Source organism: Neophocaena asiaeorientalis, unplaced genomic scaffold (genome assembly GCF_003031525.2).
Source record: "Neophocaena asiaeorientalis asiaeorientalis breed wild unplaced genomic scaffold, Neophocaena_asiaeorientalis_V1.1 scaffold190, whole genome shotgun sequence".
Taxonomy (NCBI): domain Eukaryota; kingdom Metazoa; phylum Chordata; class Mammalia; order Artiodactyla; family Phocoenidae; genus Neophocaena; species Neophocaena asiaeorientalis.
The window spans coordinates 5681507-5708195 of record NW_020175017.1 but is presented as its reverse complement, the minus strand read 5'-3'; the positions used below and the strand labels follow the sequence as shown (position 1 = coordinate 5708195).

The following is a 26689-nucleotide window of genomic DNA, read 5'->3' as shown; positions in this document are numbered from 1 at the left end:
TATTGATTTTTTTTGATCTCTATTTATTTCCTCTCTGATCTTTATTATTTCCTTCCTTCTGCTGACTTTAGGTTTTGTTTGTTCTTTTTCTAGTCCTTTTAGGTGGTAGGTTAGGTTGTTATTTGAGATTTTTCTTGTTGTTTGAGGAAGGCCTTATCGCTATGAACTTCCTTCTTAGGACTGCTTTTGCCGCATCCTATAGATTTTTGTATGATTGTATTTTAGCACTCTCAGAAATATGGGTAAGTCAGGTATTTGAGTCATTAAAATTTTTTGTTTTCTAATTTATAGAGAATAAGGCTAGATTTTATAGTTGATTATAATCTATTAATGCTAATCTGGAGATTATGCTTTTCCATTTATCAACTTGTTCCTTAAATAATTTCTAAATCCATACTAAGTGTGTGATTTCATTACTCTGTGGATGGGTTTGGAAACTCTGTGAGTGAGTTGTTTTGGCTGCTCTTAGGGTGTGCCACTGACACCTTTCACCCCCACCCCCACCTCACACCCTAGCTGTTTAAACCACTTTCATGTCTAGTGTAGCAGGCCTAGAGGTTTTGACATAAAGACTGGAAAAATAAGAATCATGGCCAAATACCACCCTTGAATTTTGATACTGTAAAGATGAATATTTATGATAAAACCTAAATGACAAATATGTTTATCTAAATTGAGAAACTGAATGGTACCCAGAAGAGCAAAGACTAAAAAAGAAAAAATACTCTTTGTATAAAGTGGATAGTTTCTCACATTAATTCTTCTATTTTCCATTTAACTTCTGCATTTTAAGCTATTTCCAGCAGTTTAAAAATAAAACCTTGTGTTTTAATTTCTATATTGCTACTTTGCTACCACACTATTAATATGAGTTATGTTATCTTGAATTTATAGAGTACGAACAGCCAACCAGGATTACTCTTTTCTTCTAGAACTACCTATGTGTCAATTTGAAGTAACCTTCCTTTTCTTTCAACTTTTTGCTGTATCTATAATGTAGGCATATCATATCCCTGTTCTAGATTTTTATTTTTCTAACAACTCCTCCCAGGCTTATTCAGCATGACTCAGTATCATGCAGGGACCCAAAATACTTTGAACAGGGATCAACAAACAATAATGAAATAAGGCTATAGATTCCCAGGAAATGCAAAGATAAATATTAATCTGATACTACCACTGCCCAATACCTACCATTACCCAATATTTCATTTGCAGGTATTCATAAGGTACTTTCCTACAAAGTCTTAACCATTGCTCTTAATTTCAGTTTGTTGCTGTTTTCTTTTAATATGAAAACTGTTGGAATGATAAATGTCATTATCACCTGGGTTTGTTGAATATGTTTGTCAAGTGTTCAGTGATGCCTGGAGCACTCTAAGCGCTCAGTAATTCTTAGCTTTCATAGTTCATGGCACATTCTTTTGCCTATCTCTTGTCAAGTATCTAGCTTTTGAAGGTGGGTTAGATATTTTGGAAACAAGCAAATGTCATTTAAAGCAATGTGTTTCAAATAAAATGGGTGAACACTTTGGAGTAAAACCTTTCTGGGTCAAAAATCCAGGTGTAGCAATGAAAACAAAGACAATTTTTCTTTTGTGGATGGCAAACTGTCTTTGAAGGCAGTTCCAAAAGATATTCCAAAAATTATAGAATTAAGTATGGAACTTCCAAAATGGACTCCTTTAAAGTAGTTGGCAACCTTGAGAATGCAAAGAATGAGGTGTTGCCAAGCATTAATCCAATCATGAAACCCAATCATGAAACGTCTTTGAGCGGCCACTGTAAACAGATCACACCCTTATGATCTAGTGGAAGATACAGGCTTCAAACTCCAGCACAATTTTGCAAGCCACATGGTGCTAGGATCCCTTGTGATATGGGTAGATGAAATAGTCAGGGATGTCAGTGTGTGTGTATATGGATGAGAGTTTGATTTAAGAGGATTATCCTGACTGTAGTGTGGGGAATGAATGGCTGTGGTAGGAGGTGGTTAGGTTGGTTGTGGGTTGTGACAGTTAAGATGCTATGGTAGGGGTTCCAGAAATATTTATGCAGCAATTTAAGGATTTGGTGATGAACTGGATTTGGGAGGTGAAGGAGGGGAGAGATGTCAAAGATAGCTCCTCCTTTCTGCATATGCACTTTGGGGATGCCACTCTGGAGATGAGGAACACCAGAAAACAACCAGCTTCTTGAAATCTGTAAAGACATAGAGGTGGATGATTCTAATATCACATTCTAATCAGATAGAATGGCATAAACGCAAAATAGAAGTATAAGTAATGCATTGTGGGAACAATGAATTCTGAGTGAACATTCAAGGAGGAGAGATATTTCAATAAAAACTTGTTTTCAAAAGTTTTGGAAGGTTTGGAAACTTTCCAGTAAAAAAAAAGAAAACCTCCTCCTCCCCCAAACCTCCCAAATGTCTTATTTATCTACATATGCTACATGGAAAGAACCACTGTAAGAGGGTATTCAGAAAGAAAATTCCTGACAGAGGGACAAACATAAGCAAGGGCACTGAACCAGGAAAGGACCCAGTGTATTTGGAAAACTATATCAGTATGAATGATTTGAACAATCTATAAAGAAAAATAAAACATTTACAGTCATATCTCGGAGATATTGCGGGTTCGTTCCAGACCACTGCAATAAAGTGAGTCACACAAATTTTCGAGTTTCCCAGTGAGTATAAAAGTTACGTTTACACTATAATGTAGTCTATTAAGTGTGCAGTAGCATTATGTCTAAAAAAGGTACACACCTTAATTGAAAAATATTTTATTGCTAAAAAATGCTAACCATCATCTGAGCCTTCAGCGAGTTGTAATCTTTTTTGCAATAGCAATATCAAAGATCACTGATCACAGATCACTGTAAGAAATATAATAATGAAAATAGTTGGAAATATTGCAAGAATTACCAAAATATGACACAGAGACACCAGGTGAGCAAATGCTGTTGGAAAAATGGCACCGATAGACTTGCTTGATTCAGGGTTGCCACAAACCTTCAATTTGTAAAAAATGCATTATCTACAAAGTGCAGTAAAGCAAAGTGCAATAAAACAAGACATACCTGTACTGGTATGCTTCATCAATTGAAAATTATTTAATACATTGCTTGTCATTAAGTAGATTTTTCCACAGATATCAATTTTATAAAATATCATTTTGATTAATAAAAATCTTGTCAAGTTTAAAGCAGAAGGGAAAAGTAGAGTGGTTGCTTAATTCTTTGACTTAAACTCCCAGTAAAGTTAATTCTGAGAGGAGATCCCAATTTCTCTTTTTCACACAATACAGTGTGTAGTGAGGTGATAAAATCAGTTTAACCCATGTAACTCTACATAAGGAGATAGTTTGATTTCTTTTGTTGATATGTACCAATTCTTAAAAGTATTTGTTTTGTCTGAAATTTCAGAGTGAAAAATTCATTCCCTTGGTCCTCTTTAGATATGCATTTTTCCCACGGAGTGGTGATTTCTTATTACTTATCAGTCATTTACATCAGGGGTCACCAAACTTCTCTGTAAAGTACTAGGTAGTAAATAGTTTAAGCTTTGTGCGCCAAGAGGCAAAATCAGGAATAGTATGTAGGTACTTATATAATGAGAGAATACAAATTTCCAAAAATATTTATTGATGAAATTAAAAATGTTATTAATGGCCATTGAAATTTGAATTCCACATAATTTTCACGTCATGAAGTATTTTTCTTTTGATTTTTAAAAGCCACTTAAAAATGTAAAAAACATTCTTAGCTCATGGACCGAACAAAAACAGGTGGCTGGCCAGATTTGATAGGTGGGCCATCCTTTGCCAAATCTTGACTTACATTGTATTATGAAAGACTCTGTCATTTTATATGATCAAGTTTTCCTCTTTTGAACAAAAGAGAGACCGCAAGGACCTTGGCCATTGTTTTTTTTTTTAACTAATTTATTTTCTTTCTTTTTTTTTGGCTGCATTGAGTCACCATTGAGGCATGCAGGCTCTCTCGTTGAGGCACGTGAGCTCAATAGTTGTGGCTCACAGGCTTAGTTGCCCCGCAGCATGTGGGATCTTAGTTTCCTGGCCAGGAATCGAACCCGCATCCCCTGCATTGTAAGGCGGATGCTTTACCACTGGACCACCAGGGAAGTCCCTTGGCTGTTGTTATTTAAAAGTGCATGTGAGCTGGTGGGACTTGCGGTTGGGGTTATTCTTGGTTTGGCTAATCTTGGCTTTCTGTTTTTAGAAAAGCCCTGGATAAGTAAAATATCTGAAAAAGTCTTTCACCTTCACTTTAGAAATGGATGTGAAGTGAAATGATTATGGAAACTCATGACATTTTTCAGAATATATCTATGCTTCCACTCTAAAATTTAGATCTTGGTCTCACAAAACTGTAATCGTTGAAGTATATGCTTTTTTCTTTTAAAATATAAATTATATGATGATTAATTACCAAGATTTACATGTTGATTTCAAGTGTTAGTCTAAATCATCAGTTCTCTTACGTTATCAAATTGAAACTTTTTTACTTTATTAGTTATGCCAATTGCTTCAGACGTGAGTTCATGGTATTAACATACATAAAATTTTGAGAAAACAGTGTCATTTGTACCACTGTTGACTGTTTGAAAAAATCACAGAATTGCCATGATGAAAGTTAATGTGAAGTTTTATCTTATGAGGGGGTCAGGTTCCCAAATCAACACTTAAGTTGAAAACGATGAACAGTCCTAACTACCCTTGAATATCTTGAAGGAAAAGGGGCCATATGAGACAGCCACACAGTCTCCAAGTAAGTTCAGGGGAGCTAGGCTGAGCCCAAGATGACCTGGCTGGTTATGTTTTGGGGCTGTACATGTCCTTAAAACCGGAATCATACTCCTTAGGTGTGATGTTTGTACTCTGAGGCTGTACCGGGAACTAAGGCAGCAGCTGAGTCAAGCTTGTCATCTCATGCACATGCAAGAGCCTTGATTTAAATAGCTTACTTCTTTTTCTTACCCTACTCCAGCATATATAGTTAAAAATGTTGGAGCCAAATGAATATGTAATTATAAAGGAATTTACAAACGAAATGAGTTCTAAATGTAAACTTGTTCTTCGATCGGCCCATCTATATTATGTTGTAACTTAGTAAGAACAGTGATTTGTAGTGTCCCAGGGAGTCCTGGGATCCTGTGGAGGTGGGCAGGAGGAATGAGTGGACAGGGCACTGGCCCTCCCAACACTCTCCATCAGCCCTCACCTAAGTGCAGGATTCCCTTGTATATAGATAGATTTTTAAAAAAGATTTATTTATTTATGGCTGCGTTGGGTCTTAGTTGTGGCATGCAGGATCTTCGTTGAGGCATGTGGGACTTTCATTGCAGCTCGTGGGCTTCTCCCTAGTTGTGGCGTGCGGATTTTCTCTTCTCTAGTTGTGGTGCGCAGGCTCCAGGGTGTGTGGGCTCCGTAGTTTGTGGCACGCAGTCTCTCCAGTTGAGGCACGCAAACTCAGTAGACGTGGTGCGCCGGCTTAGTTGCCCGCAGCTTGTGGGATCTTAGTCCCCTGACCAGGGATCGAACCCACGTCCCCTGCATTGGAAGGCAGATTCTTTACCACTGGACCACCAGGGAAGTCCCAGGATTACCTTTTGATCTGCTTTACATGCTGGACCTTCAAGCATGAATTCGACAAAAAAAGATCTTGCTTTTAAACAAGTTATCCCTGGCTAGGGCAGGGGGATTGGGTTGGGGAGAAGGACTCTTCTTCGTCCCTTAGCAAGATGTTAAGTTAATTAACTGTTTCATTGTTTATTTATAACACTCATCCCCCCAAACACATACCTACTGTGAATCAGACATGAGTCCTGATGGGCTGGACGAGGAGACAAATTTGAGAGAATTGTCAGCTCTCTCAGATCAAGGCTTTCTTGTGGGGTTCTGCTCATCATGGCTAGGTTTTTTATTCTTTGTGGTTTTTTCCACAAGTGACTCCATATTCATGCAGATGAGATTTTGGGAAGTCTGTTCCATCAGACTTTGCCAGACTGTCCAAACATATCTGAATTCCATTTAGACTCAAGAGAGCCTCCCTATATTTCAAAAACTTGAAGGTTATTTTTTTATTAATCTTTTCTTTTGATCTGTAAGGATATCCTTAAGGAATGGAGAATGAGAATTTAAAGGGAATATTCTTTTAAACCTTCTCCTTCCACTGACTGTGTCTTAAGTTAGACCCTCATCAGCTTTCACATGGATCCTTTCAAGATCTTCAGTACCAACTGCTAGTTCTTACCCCCCACTAAGTTTATTTACCAGAAACTTGTTATTATGTTATTTCTGACTAAAAATTTGGCTGGATACCTGCTGACCACAGAATAGAGTCCAACTCCAAAGCGTAGATAGCATAGAGCATCCTTCATGATTTAACCTTGCTAGCCTCATACTTTTCTCTTGCAATCTAATGTCAATCACCAGATGTATCAGTCAGCTAATGCTGTGTAACAAACAGCTCCCCAAATCTAGTGGCTTAAGACAGTATTATTATAGCTCTCACATCTGTGAATTGGCTCAAGTCAGTTGATCTAGGCTGGACTTGCACATGTGTCTGTGAGTTATTTGGCTTTTTCATGTATCAGTGGGTCAGCTGGAGACTTTAGCTGGGGCAATTCTGCCCTGTGTCTCCCCTCTGGGACCAACATCTAGAGCAGGCACATCCATGCATGTTTTTACCCTGGAGCCATTGGTTTGACCAAGCATGCCTTTCTCATGGTGACAGCAGAAGCTCAAGAGAGCAACATGCAAGACCCCTTGAACCCTAGGCTTAGAATTGGCACATCATTACTTGTGCCAAGTAATGGCACAGTTGGTAAGGATTCATTCAGAGCCATTGTGTCATGAGGAAGCCTGGCAAGTCTATTCTTGCTGAAACACTATTATGATGCTTCTCTCTTCTTGATTCTGTGACTCCTTTGGTTCTTCTCCCATTGATTCTGTGACTCTTGCCAGTCTTTCAATGCCTCCTGTATGACAAGAGTCTGTTCTGATGCTCCCGACTGAGAATGTTGATTGAATCACTTGATGACTTGAGTAAGCTCCTTGCTTCCCCCCAGAGATGAACTTTCTTGCTTCAGAAATTTGCAAAGTAGGAGGAGGGAAATGAAGGATATAGATAATCTGGTACAAGTTCTTACAACTTCATATAAACCAGATGAATAGAGTGATTTCCCTTTTGAATTGGATCCTGCTTGTCAGAAAAGCCATTTTAGAGAATCAGGTGAGCACACACAGCCAAAAGACTCATTACCATCCCTTGGAAATAGATGTGGGGGAAATGAGGGAGCCAATATGGAGATCTTTTCCATCCTCACCCTACTTATCTTCAGTAAGTGACATGTGTGTCCCTGCCCCCAAGGAAGAGAAAGGACCTAAAAATTTGCCCAAAGAGTCCTTCTCCACATGAAATGCCCTTTGTATGCCCCAGACACATTTAGATCCTACCTTTCTCTCATAGCCCACTTTAGGGAAATACTGCCTTCTATTCTAAAAATATTTAATTTGCCCCCTCCTTGCCCTAACTCCGTGGTACAAATTTACTTTCTGCCTCTCTTATGACATGTATTATTGTTATTTACATACACACCAATATATGTGTTTGTCTAGGCTGTGAATACCCAAGTGGTCAGAATCGAGTCTTACTTGTCTTTCTATTTTTAGTAGGATGGATCAAATGAACGCCAAATCTGTCTTGTAAGACTGTAAATGACCTGGAGGCAACATTATTTATCTTTTGTCTTTTTATCCCTCACATCACCCCACATAATTCCTCATACTTAGTAGTCACTATAAATACATATTTGTCGAATGTTGTAAATAAAAATAAGCTTACTCTTGGAGACCTGAATTTTATTATTGAAGTGTTTATGTTATTAAATCATGTGTGAGATGAGGAGGCTTCAAGAATATTCTTATGGATTCTTATGAAAACTTACCATTTCCACTCCCAGATCCATATGAGAAAAGTTTGCAGGAGCTGGAGTTTAGTATGGGGAAGAGATAAATGAAATCTGATTATTAATTCTCCTTTATGGATGACATTAGTCATTCTTCATCTTAACTAAGGAAGGTGTATACATTGCCTAAAATATAAACATAGGTTGGATATTATTTATAGATTTGTGTTTCTCAGGGGAGTTACAGAATTTCCTTCATTGACTTTACCTAGTAATAGGACAAAGGACCATGTTCTTGGTGTTCTTGGTGTTGGTGTGTAAGCTCTTTTATTCTAATTCTGTGGTTTTCACAAATACTATAGTAATGGTGCGTAGCATGTGTCTTTTAAAGTTGCTGACATATGTGATGAAATGTTAGATGATAATGTTTCGTGATGTACAGGATAATTATGTGGGACAAAGAAAGGCGTGTTAAATATCACCCAGTATTTATTGCTAATGCACATACTTTTTGTATTGCTTAAAGATCTAGCACAAAATACTTAACTTTTTAATGGACTTTCTTAAACAATATGTATCTTTTAAAAGGGCTAAGAAAAATTATGTAATTATAGGTAATAAGGAAGAAAACACATAATTACCTAAATAAAGAATTGTAATTGTTTTGAGATCTTGAGATCTTAGGTTCTCTAGGAAATGCCATGAAATATCTGAAGAGCTAGAGTTTTACCTTTAGTGCCTTTTTAAGTTGTTTATTTCTTTGTAACAAATCACCCCAAAGCTTAGCAGCTTAAAACAATGAATATGTATTATTTCACATAGTTTCTGTGGGTCAGGACTTCAGGTGCAGCTTAGCTGGATGATTCTGGCTCAAGGTCATGGGATTGTGGTCAAGATCTTGTTGGGGGCTGCCATTATTTGAAGACTTGATTGGGTCTGGAGGATCCACTTTCAGGGTACCTCAATCACAAGACTAGCTGTTAGGTGCTGGCTGTTTCTGGGAGACCTCAATTCCTTATCGTGTGGACCTCTCCATAGGATTGCGTGAGTGTCCTCATGACATGGCAGCTGGCTTCCCCTAGAGCTAGTGTTCTAAGAGAGAGCAAGGTTGGAGCTGCCATATCTTATATGATAAAGCTACACACTGTCATTTCTCCTCTAGTTTACTAATGACACAGGTCCACCGTATTCACTGAGTAGGAGACTACTGAAGGGCATGATTACCACCAGATGGAAATCATTGGGGACCATCTGGGACACTGGCTATCAGAGCCTTTTTGTAATAAGATCTGCAAATGGTACTACGAATGTTTTTGCTGAACATTAGAGATAGGTTAGCTGTGTAGTAACTTGCTGAGTTTTATTTTAGTTAAAAATTTTTGAATGATTTTACAATAGAAAACATTAAAGAAAATTAATTGAACTTATTATTTGATTTAGAACAGTGAAAACTGAAAGAAACCATAACAAATATGTTTTCATCCTTCTTCAGTTTGTGTCTTGAAAGTTCCAGTTTTATAGATTCCTGTTGACAAAGTAAACAAAAGAGGGATATAGGAACTTTCAAAACGAATTGACACAAGCACATATTTTCAGGCGGTCTTATATAAAGACATGAAATGAGAACTGCCATTGTCACTTCCCTCTTCCTCTGCCCTTCCAACCCAAGAACCCAGCTCTTCCCCAATTTTATTTCCCAATGGCATAATTGGAACTGGTACATTTTCTTGTATTTATACACTTATCCTCATCTCTCTATATAAACTGAATCCCTATTGAACTTGGAGCCTGTGCATAATAATTATGCTTGATTGAATACATTGCTTTGCATTTTAAAAAACATTGTTTCTAGTCTCTTATTTTCAGCTCTCTAACTAGATTGTAAACTTAAAAAAAATTAATTAATTAATTTTTGGCTGGGTTGTGTCTTCACTACTGCGTGCGGGCTTTCTCTAGTTGCGGGGAGCGGGGGCTACTCTTCACTTGTGGTACGCGGGCTTCTCATTGCGGTGGCTTCTCTTTGTTGCAGAGCACAGGTTCTAGGTGCACAGGCCTCAGTAGTTGTGGCACGTGGGCTCAGTAGCTGTGGCTCGTGGGCTCAGTAGTTGTGGCTTGCAGGCTCTAGAGAGCAGGCTCAGCAACTGTGGCGCACGGGCTTAGTTGCTCTGTGGCATGTGGGATCTTCCTGGACTGGGGCTCGAAGCCATGTCCCCTGCATTGGCAGGCGGATTCTTAACCACTGTGCCACCAGGGAAGTCCCTAGACTGTAAACTTCTTGAAGAAAAGCATCTTGCCTCATATTTCTCAGGGATTCCTAGCCTTGATGCTCTGTAGCATATAGCTGTCACATAGCTGGCTATAACGCACTAAATAGTTGGTGCTTAATTCAAAGGAATGTCATATCTGATACAGCAGATACTATAAGCTAGAAGCAGGCATATTAACTAAAATTTATTTATAGGCTTCTGAAAGGAAAAGCCCAGATTTTGTGTTGTCTTCCTTAGTAAGAATGTCAGGGAGTAAAGGATAGTGTGTTACTTGACTGTAGGCTTTATCATATTCTGAAGATATTTTATTGATTGCCTCTGTTTTAGATGACCTGGATTAAACAAGCCTTTTATGAATACTTCAATAATTTTTTTCTAAAAACACTATATAATTTTATAGTATATAGCACCTATCAGAAATGTGATATAAGAAGTGAAAATCCACTTGAAACACTGTATTCTGGAAATATATATTTTTGAACAGGCTTAAGTAATGGACATTATTCTGTTAGGACTTTGTGGAAAAGCTACCATACATACTTAGTTTTAGATAGTGTCTGTAGCAATTTTGATGTTTACATTTATATGGCTGCCATTCCGGTTCAGTTTTTTTAAATCATATTTTTTAGAACTGACAGTTTACTGAATACAGGGGCCAGCCATCCAGAACAATGATATAAAATGTTTAATTAAAAAAAAAGTCAAATGTGGTTAAGAATGAATGCAAAGCAGCTCTGACACATTCTTGTGCCTGTAAGCAGGATTCTACAGGCCAATGCCAGCAGGGTTTTGCCTGCGGGAAGCAAGAGAAAGTCAATGCAAATCAGGGCAGCTTCTCAAGAAAATAATCTGTGTGGACAAGTATTTGCTTAGGGCCATAAAAATGTCTTTTCTTTCCTTCTTTCTGAAACTTGAACTTCATAGTGAGTTATTTAAAGGCCGTGCACCTTGAATAAGTGCTGACGAAACCATAAAAGAGTATGTGGTAGAAATACACTTTGGCCTCTAAGCAGCAAGTGTCACTTGGGGAGAACTGGATTGCTTGAGGAAGAGTAGGGGGAAGTTGCTCTCCCCATCACTTTTCTTTTTTTGCGGTACGCGGGCCTCTCACTGTTGTGGCCTCTCCCGTTGTGGAGCACAGGCCCCGGACGCGCAGGCTCAGCTGCCATGGCTCACGGGCCCAGCCACTCCACGGCATGTGGGATCTTCCCGGACCGGGGCATGAACCCGTGTGCCCTGCATCGGCAGGCGGACTCTCAACCACTGCGCCACCAGGGAAGCCCTCCCCATCACTTTTAAAAGATGATTGAAAAAATACTGGCCCTGCCTAACAGGCCAGCGGAACACTGCTGCTTCTGTTGCTGGTCCATCTGCTGGAAGCAGTTTAGGGGAAAGACCACGGACTCTGTTTGTTTTGAATACTACCCAGCACGCTTTGGGGCTTAAAGCTCTGGTTTCAATGTCTGTGAAATTTGGGCTTCCTTCAGACTTTCCTAATCTTTCAAGTTCCTTCCAGCTATGACATTTTGGATTCTAAGTTAGACACAACAGGTTGAAACTTCCCTGAGAAACACATGAAAAATGTATCTAGGATTGTGAAGCTGGACTGCTCATGGCTGTATACATTTTCAAATTTTAAAACATTTGTTCAACAGTGTGCCAGACCCTGTGAAAGATGCAGAACAATGCTACTCGTTATAGTTTCTGACTCAGTTGGGGAGACAAAATAGAATTAATACATGTTAGGCAAAATACTAATTGCGTTTCTTTAAAGAATTATCTTTGCTTTTATTCTGAGTCCTAAATCCAAGATTTCTGATTCAAGGCAATTTTTATATCTCAGTAAAGTTTTTTAGTTTGCCTCACATTTGTTAAGGCACTGTTTTGGTAGTTTATATTTTTTGTTGCTTTTTGTGACTTTTGTTCCTTTTCTCGTTTTCTAAATTTGGTTTTTGTGAATTGATTTTATGTCTAAATAACACTATTTCTAATACTTTTGCAATAGATTCTTTTGGGGGTTCTAGGCATATAGTCATAGCCTCTTTAAATCACAGTAATTTGGTTAAATTATTCTTATAATCTTATGTTTTATTTATTTCATATCTAGAATTTCCAGTATAATAACAAATGGTGATGGTGACAATAGGCATCCTTACTTTATTCCAATGTGAACAGTAATAGCTATTATTACATATAAGATTTTTTGTTTTCATGTATTATTTATTCCTCACAATAAGCATAAGAGATATGTACTATTATTATCTCCGTTTTATGAAACCAAGGCCCAGAGAGATTAAGTAACTTGTTCAAGTTTGCCCTAAAGTGACTGAGTGAAGATTTGAATTGAAGCAGTTTGACTACAAAGCATGTGTACTCAAATCATCTTATCACAGTGCCTTCCCATGTGATTCTCACTTGAGACTACCATGGTAGTAACTCTTACCTGTTACCTCCACATTCATGTATGTTACTAAATTTATGTTAAAATTTCGATCTAACACTAACTAAATTGTTATCAATAAATCATTATTTTTTACATTACATGTCTTTTAAAAATGTCAAATGTGAATTTTATTTCTATAAATTTACTATAATACAGACAAGCAAAATAAGTTCTTTTGTTATTGGACAATGTCTTAGAATTATCAAGTATAAATTTTATTGCTATATAAGGAAGTGTTGAAGGAGCAGGGAATATTTTCAGGTGCTCATCAAACCCAACCACTTTTTTTTTCACATTGAGGTGAAATTCACATAACATAAAATTAACCACCTTAAAGTTCACAATTTAGTGGCATCTAGTACATTCACGATGTTGAGCAACTGTCACCTCCATCTGGTTCCAAAATGATTTCATCATCCCCAAAGGATATCCCACATGCATTAAGCAGTCACTCTCCATCTACTGCCCCTCTCCAGCCCCTGGCAACCACAAGTTGGTTTTCTGTCTCAAGGGATTTACCTCTTCTGGATGTTTCATATAAATGGAATCATGCAATATATGACCTTTTGTGTCTGGTGTCTCAATTAACATAATAATTTTGAGGTTCATTTATATTTTAGCATGTATTAGTGCTTCTTTTTTTTTTGCTGAATAATATTCCATTGTCAGTTGATAGGCATTCAGGTTATTTCCACCCTTTGGCAATTGTGAATAGTGTTACTAAGAACACTGATGTACAAATGTCTGTTTGAATACCTGCTTTCAATTCTTTTGGGCATTTTTCTAAAAGTGGAAATGCTGGATCATATGGTAATTCTGTTTAAGTTTTTGAGTAACCACCAAACTTTTTTATTGTGGCTGCACCCTTTACGTTCCCACCAGCAGTGTATAAGGGTTCTAATTTCTCCACATCCTCACCAGCTTTTGTTGTTGTCTGTTTTTTCTTCCTATTATAGCATCCTATCTGGTGTGAAGTGCTATTTCATTTTGATTTTTTTTTTTTTTTTGGCTGCACTGCGTGGCATGCAGGATCTTAGTCCCCCAACCAGGGATCAAACCCGCACCCTGCAGAATCTTAACCACTGGCCTGCCAGGGAAGTCCCTGTATTTCATTGTGATTTTTATTTCCCTAATGAATATCTTTTCATATGCTTGTTGGCTATTTGTATATCTTCTTTGGAGGAATGTCTATTCAAGTCCTTTGCACATTTTTTTTGACTGTATAAAAATGAAAATTTATTGGCTATTTTCTCTCCTGTGATTTCCTTCTCACTTTCATTAAATAAATCACAGGGTTTTGTAAAGCAGAGTTAGTGCTTCAATTCCCGGAATATTTTTATTGCATATTAGTGTCAAGATTGTGCCAAAGGAAAGAACACTAGACGGTTTTCTGTTGCATGGTAATATTATAATATTAATGATGAACAAGTGATTCTGAGAGGAAAAGCATACTTGTGTGAGAAATGCTGAAGTCATTGACACTAAAGAATGATTAGTACTAGGATTAAGGTCAGAGAGAGTAGGGTGGTCAGGAGAGTTACAACGGGTAGGAAGAGGGAGGGAGGGAAATTCTTAAGCTAAATAATCAGGACAGCTCCTTTGATTACCTCCTTTTGCTTTTCCTCAACTTCAAAATTACTAGTGTTATTGCCAAAGAGTATTATTAACTTCAAAGCTTGAGATCGTTTGCCCATTTTTTAATTGGGATTTTTTTTGTTTTTGTTGAGTTCTAAGAGTTCTTTTTATATTCTGGATACATACCCTTATCAGATAAATGATTTGTAAATAGGTTGTTCTCCCATTCTATAGGGCCTCTCACTTTTGTGGCCTCTCCCGTCATGGAGCCCAGGCTCTGGACACGCAGGCTCAGCGGCCATGGCTCATGGGCCCAGCTGCTCCGCGGCACGTGGGATCTTCCTGGACCAGGGCACTAACCCGTGTCCCCTGCATTGGCAGGAGGACCCTCAACCACTGCGCCATCAGGGAAGCCCTCTTTTCACTTTTTGATACATGAAAATTTTTAATTTTGATGAAGTCCAAATTTTTTTTTCTTATGCTTTTAGTGTCATTTCTGAAAATCTGTTACTAAATCCAAGGTCATGAAGATTTACCCTTACGTTTTCTTCTAATAATTTTACAGTTCTTACGCTTAGGTGTTTGATCTATTTTGAGTTAATTTTTGTATAACATGTGAGATGGGGAGCCATGTTGATATCCAGTTGTCCTGGCACTATCTGAAGAGATGATTTATACCCCTTTGAATGATCTTGGGACCCTTGTAAACATTAACAGTTGGATGAGATTATTTCAGGACTTTCAGTCCTATTCCATTGATTTAGATGTCTGTCCTTATGCTGGTACCACAGTTTTTAATTACCATAGCTTGATAGTAAGTTTTGAAATAGGGAAGTGTGAGTGCACCAACATTATTTTTCTTTTTCAAGATTATTTTGCCAATTCAGGGTCCTTTTCAATTCAACTTGAATTTTTGGATCAGCTTTTCTATTTCTGCAAAAACAGGCCTTTAGGATTTTGATACAGATTGCATTGAATCTGTAGATTGCTATGGGGAATCTTGCCATCTTAATATTAAGTCTTCCCATCCATGAACCTGTGATGTCTTTTATTTAGGTCTTCTTTAACTACTTTCAGCAATGTTTTATAGAAGTCTTGTGTCTACTTGGTTAAATTTATTCCTAAGTATTTTATTCTCATCGATGCTATTGTAAATGGAAAGTTTTCTTAATTTCATTTTTAGATTGTTCATTGTTAGTGTATAGAAATTTAATACTTTAAAATATTTTTATATTGTACCTGCAACTTTAATGAATTTATTTATTAGCTCTAATAGTTTTTTGGTATTATTTATGGTTTTCTATATATAAGATCATATCATCTGTGAATAAAGATAATTTTACTTCTTCTTGTGCAATTTGGATGCCTTTTATTTCTTTTTCTTGCCTAATTCCTTCGGCTAGAGTTTCCAGTACTATGTTGAATAGAAGTGGTGAAATTGTGCATCATTGTTCCTGATATTAGGGGGAAAACTTTCAGTCTTTTACCATTGAGTATAATGTTGGCTCTCGGTTTTTCATAAATATCCTTTGTCAAGTTGAGGAAGTTCCATTCTATTCCCAGTTTTTTGAGTGTTTTTTGTTTTTGTCCTAACCACAAAAGGGTTTTGGACTTTGTCAGATCCTTTTTCTGTAACAATTGAGGTGATCATGTTTTTTTTTTTTCCCCTTCATTCTATTAATGGGGTGTATTACATTGATTGCTTTTTATGTTGACCCATTCTTGCACATTTGGGATATACCCCACTTGGTCATGTCTTATAATCATTAAAATTTGCTGCTGGTTCAGTTTGCCAGTAATTTGATGAGGATTTTTGCATCTATATTCATAACAAAAATTGTCTATAGTTTTCTTTTCTTGTAATGTCTCTATCTGGCTTTGGTATCAGAGTTATGCTGGCCTCACAGAATGAGTCAGGAAGTGTTTCCTCTTCTATTTTTTGAAAAGTTTGAGAAAGATTGTTTGGTAGAATTCACCAGTGAAACCATCTGGTCCTGGACTTTAATTTGTTGGAAGGTTTTTATTTTATTTATTTATTTTTTTGCGATACGCGGGCCTCTCACTGTTGTGGCCTCTCCTGTTGCGGAGCACAGGCTCTGGACACGCAGGCTCAGCAGCCATGGCTCACGGGCCTAGCTGCTCCGTGGCACATGGTATCTTCCCGGACTGGGGCACGAATCCGTGTCCCCTGCATCGGCAGGCGGACTCTCAACCACTGTGCCACCAGGGAAGCCCTGTTGGAAGGTTTTTGATTACTGATTCAATCTCTTGCTATAGGTCTGATCAAATTTTCTGCTTTCTCTTAGGTCGGTTTTAGTAGTCCCGGACCGGGGCACGAACCCCCATCCCCTGCATCGGCAGGCGGACTCTCAACCACTGTGCCACCAGGGAAGCCCTGCTTGTATTTTAAAATGTAATTCTTGACATTTACACTCAGTTTTGTTAGCCATTTAAAACTTATTTAGACTATTATTTATGTTTAAAGTTTCATTGCATACCACTTTTACTCATCTGTTTTTATACTTTAACTTTTTATTTTGGAGCACTTAATTGCATCTTCCAATAATTTTTCTCGAAGGTTGTTTCATGTATGGTGGGTTTTCTGAGCTGAGTATATCTGTGATCCCCACTGCAAAGGAGACATGCAGAGTTCTGAGCCAAAAGGAGAGGATGTCCCTGTTCTCTCTTGTGTAGGCTCATTGTCGAGGAGTTCTTTGTGTGTCTCTTAGGTTCATGGAATCACCTGTGAAGTGTTCCTTTAGCTTCTGTCTGTAGAAGCTTCTAAGCACCAGGCACCAGTGTCTGAGACAGATTCCACTGTTTTCCTAATCATCCAGCCTTCCCACTGTTGTCTGCCTTAAACCCTCTCTGCATTTCCTGCCCAAATTGACCATTAGGAACTCTGCCGACAGGTCAGCATTTGCTTCCAGAATCTGTCAGAATATCTTTTTTCTGGGCACAAACTTACACATCTGCTACATTTCTAATTAAATATTTTATAGCATATGTTTAGGTGTGCTTTTATTTTCACTGATTTTTTTTCCCTGGAACGTGACAGCGCAAACCCTTTTAACTTACCTATACCTTTTTAAAAAATCAGTTAAATCATTTTGTATCCAGCTACTCATTTTTGCTTTTATTTACTTTTACATTAAAAAAACATCATTTATCCTCACATTGTCTCTTCATTTTCTCTCATTTTATTACTATCTTCCCATTGCTTCCACCTCCATCCCCCCCATCGCCCTTTGGTCATTTTCCTCTATATTTTGGAAGACCTTATAATTTGTCCTCTACCATCTGATTTGATTTTTTTCATTAACATATTTTAAAATCTGCTTTTTAAGATGTATTTAAATATTTTAATACTATTATTGCATTTTATTTTTCTGCGAACCTTCTTAGTTGATTCAGTTTGTTTCATTTTTATCTTGCAGTTTTCAACTCAGTATCTTTACTCTGCATGGATTTCTATATTTTTTGGCAGAATTCATATCTTCTTGCATCTTTTGAGCACATCACACAATTTAAAAAAATTTATTCCTTTGGTATTTCAGAGTGTTGTCTCTTTTCCCTTATCCTGCAGTGGTTTTCCATAGGCCTTAAGTTGCCTTTTTCTCTTTATTCATGAAATGAATATGTTCTTTAAATCTAGAAGTTTATTCTAATATAAAATAAAAAATTTAAAAAAATCATTAAAATTATATGACCTTAAAAAAAAAGTCTAGAAGTTTATGAACTGAATGCGTTTGTGGGCTTCTTTTACCTTGCACTGTTTTTCAGAGCCCTATCTATTGAGTAGGTTGACTTGCCAAGCTCTGAGTCTCACTTCCTGGTTCTAGTAAGCTTTCGCTATGGAATCTCTATTTCACTGTAGTGTAATGTTCTTCAGTACCCGTGGTATGGTTTTCTAAAATGTTGAACTAATGAAAAATATGAAAAGCTGTAGTTTTCTTTTTGTACTGTTTCCTACTTTATATTTTTAACTTATTTTCTTAATGGTTACCTTTGAAATTGTAACTAACATCCTAACATAATAATCTGATTCAGGTTTATACAACTTAATTTCAATAATATAAAAAATTTGCTCCTGTATAGCTCTGTTCCCCACTCTTTGTGACGCTGTTATCATGTAAATTACATTTTTAATGCAATATGTGTCCATCAACACATATTTATAATTATTGTTTTATTCATTTTTCTTTTAAATCAGATAGGAGAGAAAAGTTACAAACAAAAATTTTATTTGTATTGTCTTATATATTTACCTATTTACTTTTACCAGTGCTCTTTATTTTTCATGTGTATTTGAGTTATTGTCTAGTGTCTTTTCATTTCAGCCTGAAGACTCACTTTAGTGTTTCTTGTAGGGCAATTATATTAATGACAAACTCTCTTAGTTTTGTTTATTTGGAAATATCTTCATTCCTCCTTCATTTTTGAAGGATAGTTTTGCTGGATTTAGAATTCTTGGTTGACATTTTTTTTCTTTTAGCACTCTGAATATGTCATCCCACTGCCTTTTAACCACCATGGTTTCTGATGAGACATCAGTTGTTGATCTTACTGAGGATTCCTTATAGGTGATGAGTTGCTTTTCTCTTGCTGCTTTCAAGATTTTCTCTTTGTTTTTGAATAGTTTGACAGTTTGGTTATGGTGTGTTTAACTTCTTTGATATGTAGATGATTTCACCAGGGAAATTTTCTGCCATTATTTCTTCCAATATCCTTTCTGCCTTCCCCTCTTCTTTTGGAACTCTCATTTTGCTTGATGGTGTCCCACAGGTCTCTAGGGCTCTGTTCAGTTTTCTTCATTACTTTTTCTTTTTGTTCCTCAGACTGAATAACCTCAACTGACCTATCTTCATGTTCACCAATTTTTCTTCTCAGTCTGCTCAAATTTCTACTGAGCACCTCTATTGAATTTTTCATTTCAGTTAATGAACTTTTCAGAATTTCTATTTGGTTCATTTTTATAACTTCTATCTCTTTATTGATATTGTCTGTTTGATGAGACATTATTGTCATACTTGCCTTCAGTTGTTTAGACATGGTGATTTAAAGTCTTGTCCAACATCTGCGCTTCCCCAAGGATGGGTCTTTTGATTGTCTTGTTTCCTGTGTTGAGCCATACTTTCTTTGTTCTTTGCATATCTCATATTTTTTGTTATAAATCGGTCATTTAAAATAATATAATGTGATAATTGTGGAAATAAGGTCCTCCTTCTCCCCCCCCCCAGGGTTTGTTGTTGTTTTGCTGTTGTAGTTCTTATTTTTATTGTTATCATTTAAAAAATTTTAGTGGCTTTCTTGAACTAATTTTGTAAAGTCTGTATTTGTAGTCATGTATGGCCACTGAAGTCTCTGCTTGCTAAGCTTAGTGATCAGGTGATGACTGAATATAGATTTCCTTGAATGCCTGGAACCAATGTCTTTCAGTTTTTGCTAAGGGGCTCTTTTGTGTGTTGGGACACACCTTCAGTGCCCAGGTAGGCAGTTTAGAACTCTGCACTAGCCCTCACTTCCAGCTTGGCTAGAAGAGCCTCAAGGTCAGTCAGATGTGAAAACTTAGGGCTTCTAGCTCTTTTCTGAGCATGTGCACAGCCATTGGTATGTACTTCAGTGCAGTGTAAGCGCCTGACAATTAGCTTTTTTGATTTTAATGTAATTGCCTAACATTAAACTTTTGATTCCTGAGGCATCCAATTCAAAGACATCCATCTTGAATAAACACATTGCCAGCTACACAACTAGATTAAGAGCCAGACCGCCTCACCCATGAAATTTCCCCTTTTGGAAATCTCTGGTTGATCTAGATAACTGACTGCTTGATTGAACACTTTGATTCCCACCCTTATGTTTTAAATTCATCAATAGTGAGTGAACCTGTAAAACCCTGGGCACCCCACCCTTTATACTAATAAAGTCAGAACCCCAGGTCCATTCTCCCCTCACCTGCCTCTCTCTATCTGCCTGTGATCTCACTGTGTGGCCCCAGGTATGCTGTGTATCTTTCAGGACTCATAAATAATAAGCCTGACTTTTCAAAGTTCCCAGATGGTTTTGCTGAGGTATACCTTGCAATCATAATGGTGCCTCCAGTCAGAGAAATGTCTGTGGGGGCTTGACACAAATAGTATGAGCCCAGTTGAATGCTCACAAGCATTTCTAGGTGATAGCATCACTACTGATAGGCTGAAACTGACTCAGAACAATCAAACTACACATTTATATGGCCTAGCCACTAAAATATTTATTTTATTGTTATCTTTCTTTTTCAAGGCTACAGCTGAGCTGGACAGAAGAGTATGGGAATAGAAAGTTACAACAGTAAAAAACTAATTGTTCTTACTGAGATTCATTAGTCTTTGATGAACAAGTGCTCCTTAGGTTACTATAAGTCTTTCAACAATAAATTATGAGGCACAGAGATAAACAAGAAAATATGGCCCAGACACAGAAAAAAATTAATAGAAACTGTCATTGAAGAAGGACATTGGACTTATTAGACAAATACTTTAAATTTTCATGTATTTTTGTCTTCATACTTATTTTATTGGGTAGTTTGGAGAGGCTATTTTTGGCCATTTTGATGCCCTTTTAACCTGGCCTTTTGTGCTCAACACAATGGTTTTGAGATTCATTCATTTCATTGCTTATATTAACAGCTAACTTTTATTTTGAGAATGGGATCTTAACCAGTTATTGCTGGTGTGAAATTTCATTTGTTGAATTTGTTAGACATGCCTTTTACCTCTACTCTGGTCTGATAGTTTTTCAATTGATTTTCTTTTTTCCACCAAATATATGGTCTAATTAGTATATTTCTAGTTACTTTTAACTCAGAAATTGGTTGAATTTTTTTTTTTTTCGTTGAATTTTATTGATGATTTTTGTAAGCAATTATTGAAAGGATCATATGAATTTCCATGTTAATCTGTTAATCTCATAAATTGGCAATGAGTTATCCGTCCATTTTGGGGAAAAATTTCCTTTGTCAAGATGCATTGTTTCTAAATATGCTGATTAGATTTGCAAATATTTTAGTTGGGGATTTTTGCATTTATGTTTACAAGTGATGTAAGCTGTAGGTTTCTTTATTAAGATGTTTTTATCCATTTTTGACATTTTTATGTTACCTACATTAATATGTGGAGAAATATCTTTTTTAATCATGATATATTTCAATTGTAGAACACATACTCTTCACTCAGATTTTTCAAAATTTATTTCTTTTTTTTTACCATATTCACTTCAGATTGTTTAAATAAATAGAAAATTACAAGTAAAGTAGAGGCCCCCTGTGTACCTCTTTCCAGTAATTCTCTTCCACCTCAGATGTGAACAATATCCTGAATTTGGTGTTCATTGTTGTCATGTTTTTATACTTTAATGATGTATTTATAAAGCTAAAAGGTGGTGAAGAACTTTTTGTAGGATTTCACATTTAAAATTAGCTGTTTAGTTTTTATTTTTTTTTTTATTTTTTATTTATTTATTTATTTATTTTTAAACATCTTTATTGGGGTATAATTGTTTTACAATGGTTGTTTAGTTTTTATATTTGTAAAAAGTGTAGTCTCTGGAGCCAGATAGTCTTTGTTTGAAATATCTAACTATAATAGTGAATTCTTCTGCTTCTGTTTTCAGTTCTTTTAGTTTTTGTTTTATGCCCTTTGTAGCTTTGTCATCAGTGCATACTATATGTCTTCTGAGGCACTTGACTCTTTTTTTTTTATTATGCAGTGATCCGATTTTTCCTTCTAATACTTCATGTTTTGGAGTCTGCCTTGTCTGATGTTAATATAGCCATGCCAGTTTTCTTACGCTAGTGTTTGCATGTTATATTTTCCTTCATCCTTTTACTTTTAACCTATTTGTGTCTTTATACTTAAAGTAGGTTTCCCATAGCAATTATATAGTAGGATTTTGTTTTTTCTGCAGTGTGACAATCTTTGTCTTTTAATTGGAGTGGTTAGCACCATTTACATGCAAGTATTGATATGGTTGGGTTTGTATTTATATCTTGCTATTTGCTTTCTATTTGTCACATTTGTTCTTTGCCCCCTTTTTCCTCTCTACCTGCCTTCTTTTGATTAATTTTTAGCATTTCATGCTATTTCATACTGTTAGCTTATTTACCTTTTTGTTTTATTGTTTTAGTGAGTGCTATGGGGTTTACAATATGCATATTTTAACTTATCCCAGTAAATCATATATAGTATAAGAAACTTATAGCCGTATACTTCTTTTTCCCTTCTTCTGTTATCTCATTTGTGTATACTTCATATCTATACAAGTTATAAATCTCAAAATATATCATTTTTAATTTAAACAGTCTGTTATATTTTTAAAAACTTCAAAAAGGGAAAAAGTCTTTTTTATTTACCCACTTTTAAAATCATTTTATCATTTATTTTCATTGTGTGCATTCAAGTTTTACTCCTTCTGCTTGAAGAATTTCCTTTAACATTTTTTGTAGGGCAAGTTTGATGGCAATAAATTTTTCACCTTGTGTTTGCTACAAAAGTGTTTCACCTTCAGTTTTAAAAGATATTTTTTCTGGATATGGTATTCTATGTGGACAGTTGTTTTCTTTCAGTACAGGTACTCTAAATATGTTGCTTTATTGTCTCCTGTCTTGCACTGTTCTGACACGAAACCTGCAGTATTAATTTGTGGTAATTAGTTGCCAGTAATTCTTTATGTCTTTGTACTTATTGTTTCTCTGGATGCTACTAAGATTTTTTCCTGTATTACTGTTGTTTTTTTCTTTTCATTTTGATTATAATGTGCTTGGTGCAGTGTTCTTTGTGTGTTTTTGCTTGTGGTTCATGGAGCTTTTTGCACCAGGGGTTTACAGTTGTTATCAAATTTAGAAAAATGTTGGCTATTTTTTGTACAAATATTTTCTGCTCTCTTCACACCCTCCTTTCTGCGACTCTAATTAAATATATGTCAGTTTGACTGTTAATTTTGTTTCAATTTTTATTTCTCTAGGTGATTTATTTTGTATGGTTTCTATTGCTATGTCTTTAAATGATCTTTTCTTCTGCAGTGTTTTCTCTGATATTTATGCCACTCAGTGAAATTTTTATTTCAGATAGTGGACATTTTATCTGGACATTCCATTTGATTCTGTTTTTTATCTTACATTTGCTCCTCATTATGTTTACATCTTTGAAATTTATAATATTTATGTTAGAAGATCCTTATTTCTTAATTCCAATGTCTCTGCTATTTCTGGGTCTTTTTCTGTTTTTTTTCTTCTGGTTATGTGTTACATACTCATGCCTCTTCATATGACTAGTAACTTTGATTAGGTGCTGAACATTGCAGATTTTACGTTGTAGAGTACTGGATTTTGTTGTCTTCCTTTACAAAGGGTCAGAGTTTGTTCTGTTAGGCAGTTAAGCTACTTGAAGATCAGCTTGATCTTTTTAAGTATTATTTTAAAGTATTGTCAATGTCCAGAGAACCTGTTATTCTAGGACTAATGTATGATCCGTCTGAGGTTTGTAATGAATGTATTGGGTTGGCCAAAAAGTTCATTCGGTTTTTTCCATAAGATCTTACGGAAAAACCCAAACAAACTTTTTGGCCAACCCAATACCATGTATTAAGAATGTCTGGTGGGAGATCTAATGACTCCTAGCACTGTGTGAGCTCTGGGAATTGTGGCTTCGGTTCTTTGGTAGTTGCTTTTTTTCCCCCGCCAGTTTTTCTTTGTTTGGCCTCATGGGTTTCACCATTGTACAAGCAGATTGGTGTTCAGCCAAAGACTCAAGGATTCTATGCAGATTTCTGGAGCTCTTTCTCTATGCAGCTCCCTCCTCCCCATAATGTGCCCTACAAATTCTACGCTCTTTGTCTTTTCCTTACTCTAATTTCTGTCTCTTTCACTCAGTGAGATACCTGTGCTCTGTGTGATTTCTCTCTCCTTGTGCTGTGGTCTGGAAATTGTGTAAGGGAGAAATCTGTGGTGATTTAGCTCTTAGCCTTTTTTTTTTCCATTCTCTTAGTCATTATAGTCTTGCACTGCCTGTTGTCCAACCCTAAAAGAGTTGTCGTTATATTTTGTCTAGTTTTATAGTTATTTTTGACAAGTGAGCAGAAGTAGAAGCTAGTAACCTCAGTTGAATCTTTTTAATTAAGCAAAGTTAGAAAAGCAGTATTTTAAAGTACAAGGAATGCTTATATTTTGCTACTGACATTACTAAAAGGCTAGAGGAGAAAGGAACCTTAAAAAGTCATGAGCATCCATTTTAAGGATGATAAAACTGAGGTAAAGGGAAGCAAGATAACTTGCCTGTTGCTGTCAGGTCTGTGACATTACAATTTGGGCAGGAGCTGCGTCTCTTTATTCCTGTTCATTATTGGACACTGTAGTGCACTATCTTTTTACCACTGCAACTGAGTTGAGGATATATCATAGCAATTAGCATTAGTAATGATAAAAATGACACTAACAGTTCTACCCATTAACATTAAAAAAAAATATTTATTTATTTATTTATTTATTTATTTGGGTGTGCTGGGTCTAGTTGCGGCATGCAGTTTGTTGCCGCGTGCGGGATCTTCGTTTTGGCCTGTGGCATCTTTAGTTGTGGCATGTAGGCTCCTTTAGTTGTGGCATGCAGGCTCTTAGTTGTGGCATGTGGGATCTATTTCCCTGACCAGGGATCGAACCCGGGCCCCCTGCATTGGGAGCACAGAGTCTTAACCACTGGACCACCAGGGAAGTCCCCTCCATTAGCATTTAAAGTATATTTATATTCCTTCTCGCTCTTGGTTAGATTAAATTTTACTTTAGGTTTTATCTTTCTTGCGCAGCCATTTAAAAGCAGCATTTTATGGTATCTGATTTAATACTACCTAATTGTCTTATTAAATCTGATGATATATCTATAGAGCCCAGTAATTTAAAAAGCCTTAAAATTGGAACGATAGGCACAATTTTTTATTGTATCTTTTGTTCTATATTTCTCACTTACTGCATCATATTGACTAGCATTTTACTGCATTGAAGAATATGTCTCAGTGATTTTTAAAATTGACATTATTTTAATTGTTTTCTTTTTCTCCTTCAAGGATATTTCTTTAATGGGAAAAGTGTACTGGCCAAAAACACCGCAAGTGCAAGCAGAGCAAGGACTGCAGATAAGTATTAAGGAACCTCAAATGGTAAAGTCTTTAATAAAAAATCCTCCTTGCCTATATTGAAGTAATAGTCTGCTTCTGTTGCTTGAATGTTTATCTAGAGAGTTAAAAAAATTCTCCTCTGACTTATTTTAGAGGCGTGTTTAACTCTAAGCACATCTAATCTAATACCACATTGAGTCTTGGCTATTATGGCTCACCATTGCTGCCTATCATAGACCTTCGGAGCTAAGGCCCAAAACTCATTTCCGAAGGAAAAGATTTTAACAATTCTCGTCTAAAGACATTTAGATCTAGAAGGTAGCTGGAGAATTAATTAAAAATTATTAGCTTCTAAGAAAGCATCACCTTATTCTTTATTTACCTAGAAGAATTCTGAAAAGCATTGACAAGGGGCATATTTTGTAGAGAAATATGGACACTTGGTGACAGAAGTTTGTTTCAGAAGTAGAACTTCTTTTTCATCCATCACTGGCAAAATACTTATGGGATTCAAAGCAATCTGGAGCACATTCTTTGTGAATGGGAAGTGCCTCCCCGTGTGTAGAAATCCACATTTACATAAAACAAATGATGGCACGATGATCCGTCTTTTACAAAGGATTTGTAAAATGATATTAAATAACAAGCTCCTTTATTTCCTGAAAATATGATTCCACACACATAAAAATTCAGATCACAATTCAGTTTTAGGATAATATATCATGTTTAGAAAATGTATTGAGTCTTTTCTTTTCACAAAAATCATGGATCCTGTAATGTTAGAGTTACTACAAATGGTTGACTACTAGAGTTTGAGATGCTTCTGGGTTGAGATCATGTATTTTTATCCTCTGTATTTTCATCATCTGTCTCAAGACCCAGGATATATGGTACAATATGTGGATAAATCAATTTTGAAGCCTTACCACATATGCTATGGGCTTAAAACTGATATCTAGGGTAGCTGCCTCTAGGTGACACCATTTACAGGTAGATATCAAAACCTCTGAACTGTAAGATTCTAATAGGTATAGTAAACTGATAATACAAGATCAGTTAGGTTCAGAAAAATAGAAATCTTCATTAGTAGGATAAACTTGACTTAATACCATTCACTGAATATTCATATGAAGTATTAAGAAAAGATTATTCCATTTTGAAGGAAACTATGAAAAAGGCCAATTATCAGACACCTAGCTTATGCATCATCTCGATTATTTGGAATAAACATTTAAGCAAAAATATTAACTGCTTTGTAATTCTGTAGGAACCATACCCTCAGCTTTGACATTTACAAGCAATTACTGGACCTCTTCTGGTCACTGG

At 36.3% G+C, this 26689-nt stretch overlaps 1 protein-coding gene across 1 annotated transcript in view; it reads left to right on the top strand.

Annotated features, from left to right (window-relative positions):
- TTC6 (tetratricopeptide repeat domain 6) overlaps positions 1 to 26689 on the top strand; it is a 192908-nt gene that overhangs the window by 36933 nt on the left and 129286 nt on the right. Inside the window, exon 3 of the mRNA XM_024762076.1 lies at positions 25313 to 25405. Coding sequence (XP_024617844.1) covers positions 25313 to 25405 — 93 coding nt within the window. The remainder of the gene's footprint in view (positions 1 to 25312; positions 25406 to 26689) is intronic.